The 15,018-nt window shown below is 40.4% G+C and overlaps 2 protein-coding genes across 13 annotated transcripts in view; one reads left to right on the forward strand and one right to left on the reverse strand.

Moving 5' to 3' along the window:
* The window catches only part of Kcnn2 (potassium calcium-activated channel subfamily N member 2), a 133,517-nt gene extending 130,978 nt beyond the window's left edge, over positions 1 to 2,539 (reverse strand). Inside the window, exons 1-2 of the mRNA XM_076912683.1 lie at positions 2,503 to 2,539; positions 359 to 1,638 (exon numbers count right to left, since the gene is read on the reverse strand). Of these exons, the coding sequence (XP_076768798.1) occupies positions 359 to 1,638; positions 2,503 to 2,524 (1,302 nt within the window). The 5' untranslated portion in view covers positions 2,525 to 2,539. The remainder of the gene's footprint in view (positions 1 to 358; positions 1,639 to 2,502) is intronic.
* Positions 1,638 to 12,898, forward strand: LOC117719972 (uncharacterized). Of its 12 annotated transcripts, none has more exons than XM_076912688.1 (5): positions 1,638 to 2,592; positions 5,668 to 5,786; positions 6,229 to 6,374; positions 6,512 to 6,561; positions 12,175 to 12,898. In XM_076912688.1, the coding sequence occupies exons 1-2, from the start codon at positions 2,228 to 2,230 to the stop codon at positions 5,738 to 5,740; spliced, it is 438 nt and encodes a 145-aa protein (XP_076768803.1). In that variant the 5' UTR covers positions 1,638 to 2,227; the 3' UTR covers positions 5,741 to 5,786; positions 6,229 to 6,374; positions 6,512 to 6,561; positions 12,175 to 12,898. The 12 variants fall into 12 exon arrangements, with proteins under 12 accessions (XP_076768803.1, XP_076768802.1, XP_076768812.1 ...); XM_076912687.1 differs by lacking the exon at positions 6,512 to 6,561 and adding an exon at positions 6,562 to 6,611; XM_076912697.1 differs by lacking the exons at positions 6,512 to 6,561; positions 12,175 to 12,898 and adding exons at positions 3,143 to 3,217; positions 6,562 to 7,270.
* Positions 12,899 to 15,018: the final 2,120 nt, after the last annotated feature.

A 15,018-nucleotide genomic window follows, 5' to 3' on the forward strand; every position in this document is an offset into this window, starting at 1 on the left:
AGCTACCTGACTCGCTAAAGCCTAGAAGAAGTTGCTCCGGAGTTTAAGTACTTTAGGTTGAAAGGTGCCTCGGAAACAGGAGCACCAGAAGATGAACACTCTTGCTTTCCTTCACCGACTCCAGGAGCCACTTATTAACATGCCTGGATGCGCTGGACACTCAGCACCCGGAAAACTTAACTATCCGAGTTGCCCAGTTGACTACGGGTGTGCGTCCTAGCTGCTTCTGCTGCTCCGGCAGGCACGCCAGAAGATTGTGGGGACGCTTTCGACCTCTTAGGCAAGGGGTTCCCGCCAGAGCCCATCCCAACCACCTGGCTCCCTCTTCAGGAGTATATTCAGGGTCTAAAGCGGGTACCTTGTCGTAGGCGCCCCACGACAGCTCGGTCTCAATGACCATGACCACGATGCCGAACATGCCGAAGATGAGCGCGTAGTCGCTGAGCCGCTTGCGCTTCTCAAACAGGGCGCGCCGATGGCCCAGCTTGTAGCCGATGTTCTGGTTCTTCTTTTTGCTGGACTTGGTGCCGCTGCTGCTGCCATGCCCGCTGCCGCCACCGCCGCCGCCTCCGGTACTGCCTCCGCCGCCAGTTCCGTAGAGCGCCAGGTTGTTAGAATTGTTGTGCTCCGGCTTAGACACCACGATCTCCGGGGCTGAGGATGAGGCGGCGGCGGCGGCAGCAGACGGGGAGGACGTACCACCACCTCCTCCTACGACGGACGCGGGGGGCTGCAGGGGCTGAGCCTCGGAGTCCATCTCGTGCAGGTTCCGGCGGGACGAGCTCAAGTTGCTGAGCGGACGCATGACGCCCCCGTTGTACCTGCAGCTGCTCATGGCTATTTCGGTGAAGGGGTTGCTCTCGCGGCGCGCCTGGGGTTGGTGATGCTGGTGGTGCGCCGGGTGCGGGTGGTGGTGGTGGTGCGAGAGCGGGGGCCCGGAGCCCAGGCTGCCCAGGCTGCCTGTGGGGCTGGCGGCGGGCTGCAGGCTGTGGCACTGGTGGTACTGGGAGGCGGACGCGGGCTGCTGCGCGTACTGCTGCCGGAGCGCACTGGCATGGCTGGACGGCGTCAGCTCGCTCACATTGAGCTGGCTGCCCCGGCGCGACGAGCAGCAGCAACAGCACGAAGAGCCCGACAGCGGCGAGGAGGTGCGGGTCCGGAAGGCGCCGCCGGGCGATGAGGTGCGGAGCAGCAGGGACAGGTTATCCCCCGCCCCCGCCCCCGCCGCCGGGGCACCGGAGGAGGCGCAGCTGTTGCACCGGAGGCATGGGCTGCTGCCACCGCTGCCCGGCTGCTGGTGCGCGAGGTGCGGGTGGTGGTGAGGGTGCGGGAGGGGCGCGAAGGGTGCGCACGGCTTGTCCTGGCTCTGTTGCTGCTGCTGGCAATGCAGGTGTGAGGAGCGCGGCGGTGGTGGCGGCTGCTCCGGGAAGAAGCCGCGCTGGAACTGCAATGGGGTTTCCATGTCAGAGCAGTTAAAGCTGCAGGGAGACCAGGCGGTGGTGCACCCTGCGCAATGCGTTATGGTCGGGAGCGGGGACTCCTGCTGCTGGTGCGAGGAAGGGCCCATGCCGGCTCCGGTAGAATCCAGGCGGCGAGTCCGATTGGTTGGGCGCACCAAAACAATGGGCATGACATCACCTGCAGGGACCGAGACTGAGTTTGCGGCGCGCGCGGCTTAGGGGAGCATGTGTGTGTGAGAGAGGTTGGGAGGGGAACCTGCAGAATGACAATCCCTGGGGGCTCAGGCCGGCTTCGGCCGGGGTCAGGGCACTCCAGGGCAGGGATTCCACCTGCAGATCTCGCGCATCCCGTACCATGGTTGGGAAGACTGAGTCCCCCACCCCACCCCATGCACAGCGGCGGGTTGCAGAGGTGGGAGAGAAAGAGCCGTAGCTCTCGCTCTGCGGCCGCGGCCCCCTGACTGGTGCGGAACACGCTGGCCCGAATGACCTGCCTGGGACACTGCAGCATGTCTGGCCACCCCTGTCGTGGGGCAGGCGTCAAGGCAGTGAGAAACTCGAGCTCCTCTCCCGCCCTCTAGCCTTGTAGAGCTGCAAGGCAGCACCTGCTCGCCCCACTCCCTCTCCCCCATCGTCCTGCCGAGAGTGGGCTGGCTGCAGGCTGCTAGCCAAGTAACTGCGGGGGCACCGGCTTTGGGTAGAAGGGAAAAAAAAGTTTGGCGACTGCCTATGCGAATGTATCAGCGTTGGGAGAAAGCCAGCGCTGAATGCCCGGCTTGGCCTCCGAGGGATCACATCTGACCCAGAGCAGGGATCTGTCCCTGTCACCTAGCTCCCCGAGTCCCAGAATTGGGATTGGCGGCACTGTCGCTACTACTGGAGAGCGCTACGGCGCAGATAGGGTTAACCTCGCGACGCCTGGGCAGGGGGAGGAGGGGCGGGGCCGGAGGAGGGGATCCCCGGCGTCCGGGGAGGAGCCCGCTCGGGCTTCCCGGGTCCCCCTGGCGGGGGCGGAGGGCTTTCCCCGGGAGCGCCCGCTCACATTTGCACGTTCTCCGGAACATGAGGGGCTGGCGCCCCTGGCTGCCAGGTCCGGGGCTCTGATGCTCAGGCGGTCCAGCAGCCTGAGTGGGTAGGTCCGAGGGCTACTTTGGCGATGTAGATGAGGCTTGTTCCAGGGTCTGGGGGCTGCTTAGCCACCGCAGACCTCGGGCTTCTCTGTGTTTCCTCTTCCTCCAGACCTGCAGTACAGACACAAAGCAAAGGCGGGTCACTAACGCGCAGACGCCAAGCATCCTTGTCAAGACCAGACTGCAGTGGCTGGGCGAGGGGCCTGGTGCAGGTTGACTGATGCCCGTAGTCATCTGACTGCCAATTAATACCTTGGCGATGACTCGACTGAATAATAGCTGCCCTTGGGCAGGGTGTTTAAACTTAGCTATAATAATTAATCGCTCTTTAATAACCACTAAAAATTACACTTAGAATTTTGCCATAGTGTGTCCTTATTGAGCTATACACAAACAAAACGGTAGGAGGTCTCTTTGAGGGCTCTTGATTAATACTCCATTATTCTGTCTTATATTTGTATTTCCTTGGGGATGAAGATTCCCGTCTTCCCAAAGGGGGAAAAGGGGTGAAATTGACCAGTTAAATGTTTAAATTTTAAATTGTGATTTCAGTGTTTTTTATGATGGAGATTACTGTCTAAGAGATTAGACCAAGAAATTAAAGCGAAAGCGGATCTCTCTCATTAGGTAATTGGAATTCTCAGCTGGATCCAATTTCATGATATTCTAGTCAGCAGCTGCCCTAAAGTTGCTTACCTGGTATCTGCTTGTGTGTGTGTGTGTTTGTGTTCCGTGCCATTGAGTGAATAATTTATTTCTGGATATTCCTTGCAAGTGTGTTAAGCAATTTAAAATTTTTCGTGCACACAAGTAAAAAGATTAAGAAGGGAAAAGGGAATTGTGTTTAGCCCTAAAATTTACCATAGTCCTTGATAGAAGAGAATGAAAAATCAGGGCTCGAATTTCTCAGTGGCTCTGGTTGAGGGCTAAATTTTAGTGGCTAAAAATCAAAGACATTTTTATTATCTATTATGATTTTCTTTTGGTATCTCCAAAATAGGAACAAATAGTAATTTAGAATGAAGACATATGTTGAATTTTTAGGGTAGCTGATAATGCACGAATGCACATGTGAGGGGCATTTTTACAAATAAAAAAAAAAAATAAGTCCAGAGAAAGAAGGGCGTGGCCTTCCACGCCTGAGACTCTACACTTGGGAAATGGAGTTCAGGGCCATCATCATAGACATAGTGGATGTGAAGGCAGGCTAGCCTACATGAGGGTATGGCCAAACAAAAAAAGAGCTGGGTATGGTGACACATGTACATGAGTACATTCGATTTAAAATGAAAGCTTCCAAATTATTTATCTTTTAGTCTGAAAAAAACTTTAATTCAAGAATAAAATCCACCCAATATCTAGTAGTGCACTTTGCAGCAAGCTATACAGACCTCTTTTTATAGCTCTTCGCTGATGATAGAGTGAAATGTCTGACTCATCTTTATCTCTAGATGCTTCAAAGAAATATATCAAAAATTAATATGTTTGTCACCTGCTCATAGATTTAGAAAAGATTCCAGGACTTCTTTCCAAATATCACAATAGCTGTTACTCATTTTAAATTACACATCAGATTCTAGACTTACTAAACTGTCATAAGGGAAACAAAAGCTGCATCCCCTTGCTTATTAAGCCGACTTTCTTAAATACCACTGTCAAAGCTCACAGGCTTCAGAAACAACATAGCGAACAATATTGAACCACCCTTTCTCTGTGTATTATATATATATGTGATATATATCATATATAATGTATATTCATATACATACTTTGTATATATACACGTGTGCCTGTTCACAAGCTTTGCATACAACATATATGGAAAAAACCACTGTTTTTCCATATATATACACACTTTGCTTTGAAGTGGGTTACTGAGACCCACTGCTTCAGCCTAGCCAACATAAAATTCATAAAATAATAATGAGAATGTCACTATGACTAGAAAGATGGAGAGCAGGTTAATGAGCCACTCATTGTCTTTCCATTAGAGTTAGCTGATTACAGTTAACAACTTCTTGCTAATACGTGCCTGTTCCTAAGACAGACTGGAAACCCTATAGAATCATGGAAAGCATGGGCTTAGAAATGCAACAGTTGTTTTACCTTCAGTCTGAAACATGCTTGGGCATCTTTAATAATTGCATTAATTATGATGGGCACCAGATTAAGACATCCTTGTTATCAATATATTTCTTTTAGAAATAAAATAAGTAGAAGACTTTTTAAGTTTGAGTGCAAATGTTTAAAATGTAGCTACTCTGACTTTGTTCCTATATAGCAGCTTGTGGGTCACGATCCCCAAAAGACCATCAGAAAACACAAGCTATTTACATTATGATTCATAACAGGTAGCAAAATTACAATTATGAGGTATGAAAAGAAATAAATTTATGATGGGAGGGGTCACCACAACATGAGGAACTGTATTAAAGGGTCACAGCATTAGGAAGGTTGAAAACCACTGCTATAGGATTATAAGGATAAACACAGCAATGTGAACCAAGTAAAGCAGCAAAGACAGTAAGTACTTTTCATGTGGGTAGTGTTTTGCACTTACATCTGCAAGTGGAAAAGAGAGAGGGAGGAAAAGAGAAAATACTTCAAGTAAAGATCAGTGGTTTCCAATGAGAAGCTTTCATGCTTAGATTTCTTTCTTTCTTTCATTAAGGCAGGCAAGTGGTGGAATTCCCCTAGATTAACACCAGAGGTCACAGTCACCCACAAAATGACTTGCAATCTAATCAATTAAATAGCGTCTCTATTTTAGCATCCTTTTGTCTCCTCTTTCGGCTACAGTTCTCTATTTTCTTTCTTACACCCTTTGACGGTGGTTTTTCCATATATGTTGTATGCGAAGCTTGTGAACAGGCACACACACCTAACACAGCCAATCCCTAAACACACACCCTTGTAGAATGGGTTTCCCAAGCTGCAGAAGCCTAATTTTAAAAGCCTCAAGTTGGTTTTACTCCACTGTCTTATTTGATTCAGACTCCTGTTATATTTCTCCTTATTATTTGCTTCTTCATGGGATTTGCCTATACTTGCTCATTTGCTGTCCTTTTAAAAAACAGGACCTGCATCATTGGGGTTTATTTCCAAAGGCCGGCAAAGCAAGAGAACATAATTTCTGTTATGAGAACATAGTTGGTTTTCTATACTGCATGGTTGGAGCAAAACTTCTAACTAAAAAGTAAGTATCTTTGAGAATCAATTTTTTTTTTTTTATTGCCTAGCTGAGTCAATTATTTGATAGTACTGAACCCAAAGGCTGTGATAAAATGCAGTGCTTCTGAACTTGTTTTTCTTAGCAATAGATTCAGGGGAATCAGGATAGTATCAGTTGTTTCCTTAGTACAGTTCCTGAAAGATAACAATTCAAGGAACCACAAAACAACTGTGTGTGTGTGTGTATTTGAATTGTGTATCCTCCAGTGTCACAATTAATACAGTATATTTGAGATGAACATTAAGTTAACACATGTATTCTTGATGCATGTATGCAAACCTGCATCATGATGATAAAGTATTAAACCTGTATTAACCTATTTTCCAAACACTAATAGATCTTGTTGGGCTAAAGCCATTAACTTAATTAACTTTTCAAATCTTTTTTTTTTTTATTTTCTTCCTAGTCTTCAACGGCTTCTCAACTTATTAACCTATCCACAAAAGTCCCAAGAATGCTTGCAAAGCACAGAAGTAAAATCCTATTTATCCTGCTGGCAGAATGGAACTCAGGCTATATATTAAATGGATGAAAAGGTTGAACTTAGCAATGGTGGGTTTTTTAAGTCTGTGAATTTCATAAACACATATCCCTTTGCTATTAGACATAGAGAGGAGGGGGGAATCACTGAAGCCCACTGAATGGTATAAAACTGTTTCTTATGTACTGTTAACATTTGTATCTCACAGAAGTCCAGGCAGGAGGCAGAGAAGGTTTTATCTTTATCTTCATTTTGCAGGTAAGGAGAATACCTGAGATAGAGTGTCTGCCCTACCTAAGGTGACACGGGTGAGCTACAAGGACATGCCAGATCTCTACCATCTTTGGGGCTGTGTGGTGTGTCATTTCCACATCCTTGGGGGCCTTGCTCCACAGCAGAACAGCTCATGGCATCCACTCACTCAAGAATAGACAGTAGTCCTCTGAATGTTTTCTCACTGGCTCTTCTGTTTCCTGTGATCTTTACCCTCTTATTGGCTACATTTAATCAAGATGATAATTTGAGACAATTTAATATAAGTGTGGAGGAAATGGAAGTACTTTATGCCTGCTGGTCCATTGCCTGATTAAAAATGTATTGTATAAAGAGAAGCAGAAATAGATGTATTTTCCTTTTTAAACAAACAACAGTATTCTGATATATTCAGCTGTTTTCCATACTCTTTCACTGACTTTACTACCAGTCAGGAGATTCCTTATTTGGGGCTACATCCAAGAAAAAAAAAATGGAAAATAGTGAATGTATTTCTTGGACCTATACAGGGCTATGTTGTCTTGTGTTATACAAATGACAAGGAGAAGGTTTTGGTTTGCAACTCAGAGGACTTTCCCTGCATTCTTGAACCCACACTGCATGATTCTTGCCTCACTTCACGGCCAATTGAAGAAAATCAGAGAAAGGAGCCAAGTTTTATACCACAAGATAAGACTGTTATGTCTCCCTGAAGGGGTAGAGTCAGCAAAAGAGAAACTAAAGACCATAATAGTATTAAACTAGCCTTAAATTGAGGACACATCAAATCTTCCCCACTCTTTCTTCTCATTATAGCTCTGCAAATTACATCAACTTCAGTTATTCATTAGCCCTGGATGTGTCTTCTTTCTTTTTCACTATTTCCCTCTCATGCATCAAGCTCCTAGAAATTCCCAAATTTCTCTATGTTTACACTTATCTCCCCTTCTGGAATTAATTGAAAACTATCATCCCTCAATAATTGTCTTAGCATAGGGATGCCCACTCATGCAAAGGGAAAGAAATATGATCTGCAACATTGAGTTTCATGTAACAATGTCACCAGGGGGAAAGGCACCAATGTTCACACCTTGTCACTGCCCTGGGCCCATCCTCATCTGCACAGCCATGTTTTTCTCTAAAATAACTTTTACTTAATGCTGTTACTGTCTTATAGATGTAAAGACTGGTATTTTGTATTTATAAATTCACACGCCTCTTGTTTTCATACCTTGTTTAAAATAATAAAATGATTGAAAATTCTTACAGTATAACAGCTGTAATGTGCATTATACTTGTGGTAAATACAAAATGGGAGCACAAAGAAGAAGAGGAGGAGGAGAAAGAAGAAGAGGAAGAAGAGGAGGAAGAAGAGAAAGAAGAGATACCAGTTGCCTCTGTTTAGACATATGGTGTCTCTACTTCATGGAAATTGTTAATATAGATCCAAAATAGGTTCTGATAAATTATAATATATATTGTAAGCTTTAGAAAAACTACTAAAAACACACACACACAAAAGTTGAGAAGAATAACTACAAGAATTGAGTGTTAGAAAATATCAGTTATATTCAAGGAAACAGTAAAGAGAAATTTAAAAATCTATACAACATATATAATGAACAAAAATGATCACAAACATTGTCTGATAAAATATCCTGACTAAAGTCATGTAGGGAGAAAGAGTTTATTGGACCTCACAATTCCAGTTTACAGTTCATCATTAAAGAGAATTCAAAGTGTCAGGAACTTGAAGCAGCTAGTGACCTCCATAATTAAGAACAAAAAGAAGATGAATGCATGTATATTGTTACTCGGGTCACTGAGTTCACTATTACATAGTTCAGAATCCCCTGCTAGGGAATGATACCACCCACAATGGACATGTACCTCCACCCAATTAACATGACCAAGATATTTCCCCACAGATGTTCCCACAAGCCAACTGGACCTAGACCTCAAAAATTCTTCATTGAGACACTTCTCAGATGATTTGATATTATGGCACACTGACAAAACTACCTATCACACTTATGCAACCACATTAATTACATTAAATATAAAAGGATTGAACAAATGAAAAGCAAAAGTTATTATAGAGCATTTTTAAAGATACAACTATATGATTTCTTCTGGAAATGCACAATGTAGAAATACAAGTAGGTTGAAAGTTCAAAGATAATGCTATGTAAACAAGTAAAAGATAAATTATATATGTATACATATATAATTATGCATATATACATGTATATAGAGATAGAGAAATAGAGGAAGAGGAATATACCATGAAGTCCTTTAATTACTCTGTAATATTACATGTATTGTTTTAGTTGGATCATGGTTAGAACATTTATAACAATAGCTGCTTTGAATTTATTACTATATGCACAGTAATGATTTAATGTTTATTGGAGATGAAAAACATTGCATCTTGGTCATTAAATACAGTTAAAAATTCTGTTATATAGAGCACTCTGTTACAAAAACCCTCAGTGTCTAGAATTTGACCAAGCACTAAGAATAAACTAAAGAAAGCTGTGGTGGCTACTCTTATGCTTTCAGTAATCCTAATTGATTTTCTGACCCACTGCATATCAAAAGCTTAAAATAAATCCAATAAGATAGACATTTTGAGTCAGATAAAATAAACAATTGAAATGTGATTAAGAAACTAACTGCATTTATAAACTATATTTAATGCACATTACAATTTGTAGAACATCAGAACTCACAACACAATTAAAGACAAGTGGTCATTCATACATAATTAAATTCAAGCAGCATTCTTGGACTCATGATTAAATTAACATATGTGCCAATGGTAATCCTAGGTGATCAAGAAAAAATTAAAATAGTGAGATGAGGTTTGCTTGTAATCCTAGCACTAGAGAGTGGGCAAGGCCGGTAGATTTCTGTGAGTCTTAGCTAGCCTGGACTACACTGTGAAACCCTGTCCATAAAGTCTCACTATCAAGGCTACCTCAGTGTGAACTAAACAAGAACAAAAGCAACAGATATTATAATATGGATCACAGAAAACCCAGGAAGCCTCAAACCCACACAAAGAACTATAGGCACCTCGGGACTGCTGAGAACCAGAGAAAGTCTTACCCAAGGAACAGCTGGATTTCCAATACCAAATGGTTAGTCTGGAAAACAAACCTATAGGTAGCATTATACTTACTGGGCAGGTTGTCCTTATGTATTTTAGGAATGTGTATATAAAAATAAATAAAAAAAAAATAGGCCATGAAGTTAAAAAGGAGAAAGTAGGGATATATGGGAAGGTTTGAAGAAAGGAAAGAGGAAAATTATGTAATTCTATTATCATAAAAAATAATGAAAAATAAAACAAAAGTGAAAACAAGATAATAAAAAGAAAAAAGAAAATCTTAGGGAATATGTATATTTTATATTTATACATATGCATACATACATATATAAATATATATACATACATACACACATGCATATATCTCCACAATTTTGAAAACAGAAATTCTGGGATCATAGCCTTTATCATACCATTTTGATTTGCTGTGAACAATTCTAAATTTTTCAGGATTTATGGAAATTTTATTTGTTGAGACTTTACTGTGGAGATGGTACTTAAGGGTTACATGTATTGGCAAACAGAGATTCATTAAGAAATCTCTTGAGAGGAATCTGCCTTTTAACTTTCCAAACTACCATGACCCCAGTCCATGTCTGGCACCAACACCACACAGTCATGGAGAGCTTAGATGAGCTCTGCAGTTCTTGGCATCCCTCCTGCATGTGCCAGTTCCTGGTGTCTTTCTGGGAAGCCCGACTTGGCTTTTCTCATGTTTCTCTCAATACTCTGCCTAAGGCGTCACTTTAACATGATTGTGGTCAAATGATTAGGAGGATTGGTAAAATATAATTATGACCATATTGTTTCAATGAAAAATTATAAAACATTTTTGGTTCCTGCTTCATTCTCCATTTTAATCAATGGTGGGTTTTAAAGATTAAAATTTCATAAAACTTTCTTAATTTGACCATAAAACTAAAGCTAAGAATAGTCAAGAATACGCTGTTAGAATTATTATACTTTCAAATAAAAATTTCTCATTAGTTCTATATATTATAGAAATCACTTAAATTTTTTCATAGCATTTTATTGTCATGGATATTTTCTTTGTTACTTGGTCCAAGATGACAACTTTGTTTCCTGAGTTTTTAGATTGTGGAGTGAATAACTTATTGAATCATTAGTCTTTACATAAACTGAAATAATTTCAGCCAGGATTGGGAGGTGGTCTGGTTGTGATATGATAAGTAAGTTATTTGACCCTGAAAGCTTTAACTTATAGCTTTCTTTCTAATGTTCATCCCAATCGTCATTTCAGGAAAGCTTTCACAGACTCTCACCCTTTTTTAGCAGACCTAGCTTAATATTCAGAATTGAATATTAGATCAACATCCACCTGTCTGGAGGAATTTAACATCTGTATAAGTTCCCTTTTTGAAAGCAAACCTATCAACTTCTACAGGCATTTGGATCAATAATTCTCAACCTGTGGGTCACAATATCCAGAGGCTATTGAAAAACAAAGACAATTACATGATGATTCACTAGCAAAACAACAGCTTTGAAGTAGCAAAAATAATAATTTTAAATTGGGTGTCGTGACAGCATGAGGAACTATGTTAAATGGTGACATCATTAGGAAGGTTGACAACCACTGCTTTGGACTATAGTTTATTTCCTAGATGACGTATTTTCTAGTCTCTATTGATGGTGAATGAGTAAAAGCAGTGTAGTATGAGTATAGATACATATTTAAAGGGAAGGAAATCTACCATTGTAAAGGATGAATAGAAAGACATGCTAAATGAAATAAGCCAGAAATAGAAGAAAAAAACTTCATTATTTCCCTAGTGTGAGGAATCTTAAAAGGTCATACTCATAGAGCTCAAAGAATAGAATTATAATTATGAGGGACTGACGTGTACAGAAAATGGGAAGGTGTTGGTCAAAGATTCATTTCTCTAGGATGTATAATTACTGGGTAGCTAATGTACAACAAGGTAACTAGAGTGAATACTAATGTATTTATTCTTGAAATATGCCAAAAGTGGATCTTAAATCTACACATAAACATACACATACTTACACACACACACACACGCACACACACACACACACATATTCAGATTATAATTCTGATATATTTCTTAAATTATATTGGTTAACTATTTTATATTGTATATATTAAATCATGTATACTTTAAATTCAGTTTTTCTTTCTAGAAATATAATTTTTCTTTTGGATATTGATCATTTTTATTAGAAGATAGCTGCTGCTTAAGAAATCAAATTAACCATGAGCTACAACATATATACATACTCTCTCTTTCTCTCTCTCTCTCTCTATATATATATACATATATATGTATATATATACATATATACATATAGAGTAACAAAGGTATGTGCATATAAAGTATATGCATATATATATGTATATATGTATGTATATATGTTGTGTTTGTGTTTCTATATTACATATGTGGAAAATTTCTGATTACAGTGATTTGGTACCATACATTATAAAGCATATTTTAATAATATCATTTACTTTTTTTATATAGGTGTTTTGCCTGCATATATGGCTGTGCACCACATTTGTGCACTGCCCTTGGAGACAAAAGAAAAATGCATCAGATTCCCTGGGACTAGATATAACAACTATTATGAACCACCATGTGGGTGCTGAGAGTCAACCCTGAGTTCTCAAGCAGATCAACCAATGTTCTTAACGCCTAAGCAATTTCTCTATAATTTCTCTAAGTCAAGTGTACAATATAGTATAATTTTCTTGTTAAACTATTGGTAGAGACAATTTAAATGGGACACAATTGAATAATGACAATTTGTTCACCTTTTGGTGCATAACCTATTTGGGTTTTTTAATAGTTGAAATTATTGATAAATAGAATCAAAGAGTTAATTTTTCAAAACCATGTTGACTTTCATTTATATCATAGCATTAATTCTCATTGTGTAATGGAACCATTTGGACTTTGGAGTAGACAGTCCTCAATTGAAAACCTGACTTGAGTGATTTATTCAGAGGCAATTATTCATCTTTCTAAGTAATATTTCTTCCATTATTCATGGGAAGATCTGTGAGACATTGTTTTGAATGCTGATTTCTCTCTTCCTTCACATTGGACCTTGTATCTCAAACTCAGTTTTGATCAGGGAGGTAAGAAGTTGGATTATGTGATTTGGAGATACAGGCATTGGTTCCCAATTCAGATTGTTTGAGGAGCTGTTCTGAAACAAATGAATAAAACTCTTTTATTAACAACAGTCTTGTTAGTGGAGGTTTTTGTAATTTGGAAGTGATTTTGGGACCAATAAGTCAGATCCACCTGACTATTGCCAATGAGGTCTGAGTGTCTGATATTGACAAATGTCAAATTTTAGAGAGAAACAATGTTTTAGGATCTGAAAGTTCTTTATCTGGCAAGGCAGGGATATTAGAAGTAACCAGAAATGAGACCAGAAGGTTTTCGGAGTGGACAAACCTCACTTTTCACAAACACTGTACTGGAGAGTGAATGGCAAGACATGAACAGGAACTGATCTTCTGGATGATAACAAGAAAAGATACTAAGGATTGTTTATTTTGAGGAAACATTTACAAGGATTTCTCTTGTTAGGTCTGACAGAGGAGAAGAAACACCAGTGATATGATCATCTCTTAATAGACCAAAGATATTAGACACATGGCTGCAGCAGAGATGGACACCAGAACTGACAACAAGAGGTCCAGCATCCTAAAGCAAGCAAAACTGTGCTTATCTCCAAGAAATCATATTTCCTTCTTTCTAGAATTTCTCCCTCATTTTTCTGGAATGCATCCTTCAGAAACTTCTAAGAAAAGATATGTCAAAAGCTCATGATATTTCTAGCCCCTACTTCGCTGGCCTACCCCTTGTCAACCGTACAGGACAGAGAGCTTGGCCTGCTACATTCATCAGCAGAAACTAGAAGTAAAGAAAGGCAAGCTCCCAGTCCCACAGAGAAGTTCCAAATGCAGAAAAAATGATAGACTTGCCAAGGCTTTATCACAACTTTTCTTTGGTTCTCACCAGTTATGGCCTCTCTCGCAAGCTGATTCTTGGATCTAACCTTCACCCCTAAAGGAAGATACAGAAAAGTAGAACAAGCTACAATAGAAGAAACACTATATTTAAGTCCAACTCCATCTACCTGAGTGGAAAACTATTTAATCTTAGCATGTATCTGGAATGTGAAAATAGTAGCTATCTCTCTGGAATAGCATGTGAAGGCCCAGCATGTTTGGTACATAGTAAAGGTTATTAAAATACTCTTAGAACACAAGCTAGGCATGATATAAAAGATTAAATTCTTTTACACATGCAATTATGAATATTGGTTTTCCTTGGCCCTCAACTTGTGTGCATGTATAGACGAGAGGTCACAGTTTTCTTGTGTTTATTACTAATTCACAACTAGGCCATTTAGTTCCAAGTGGTTTTCGCTATTAGGAGTTAAGACAGAAATTACATTTGAATAATTTTTGCTCACTTACCAAATTGTCTACGAGAAATAAAAAGGAAACACAACATAAAATATGAATGTGAAAGTACGATATTGGCTTAATGGACTTTTTTTTTTTTTTAAGACTCATAAAAGGTTCTGTTCAGGGTACTCAAAGTGCATATTTGGTTCATTTTGTTCAAGGAAATGACTCTAAAGCTTTTGAGAAGGAAAAAACAAAAAGAAAGTAAGAAAGAAAAATTGGGCAACTTCTGTTGCTAGAAAAGTCAATGCATTTAATCTTTTATTCCCAGGGACTAGCTTCATGAAAGGTACAATTCAGAGATTTAGACTTAATTTTTCTCTCTAATGAGTAAAGCCACGCTAAAGGCTAAAAGACAAAAAGGGAAAAAGAAGAAAGGAACGCTTACTATATAAAAATACTTGTCACAGAATGATAATTTAGCTGCAGTTAAATTCAACACAAGTCAACACAAGTGGTGTCATGCCATGCCCCCTACCTTGAATGGAAGTATTTTTCTCCCATTGGTCGTTTACCATTTGCATCTTGAAATGATTACAAGTCAGTTAGCAACTAGACTTTTGGCTAGGTGTTTTAACTTTGTGAATCTGTTCAAAGGGGCCCTTCTTAGTGTCAGAGCTTTCCAAATGAGACACTTCTCCAGGTTATTTCAGGAAAAGGTTAATTGTGTATTCCTGATGCTTAAATAGGTCATGTTCAGTTTTTCATGACCTGTTTTTACAAGTAGCTCCAAGTCACTTAATTACTGCAAGTAAATGTTCTGTAACTTTATTGGGTACTTTTCATATCATCGCTTGAGTGTCTTCTGGATACCTCAGTCCCAGGGAGCTCACTGCCCCCCTGGGATTGAACCATCTTCTGAAATTTCTGTCTCTGTGCA

This window comes from Arvicanthis niloticus, chromosome 14 (assembly GCF_011762505.2).
Source record: "Arvicanthis niloticus isolate mArvNil1 chromosome 14, mArvNil1.pat.X, whole genome shotgun sequence".
Lineage (NCBI taxonomy): Eukaryota > Metazoa > Chordata > Mammalia > Rodentia > Muridae > Arvicanthis > Arvicanthis niloticus.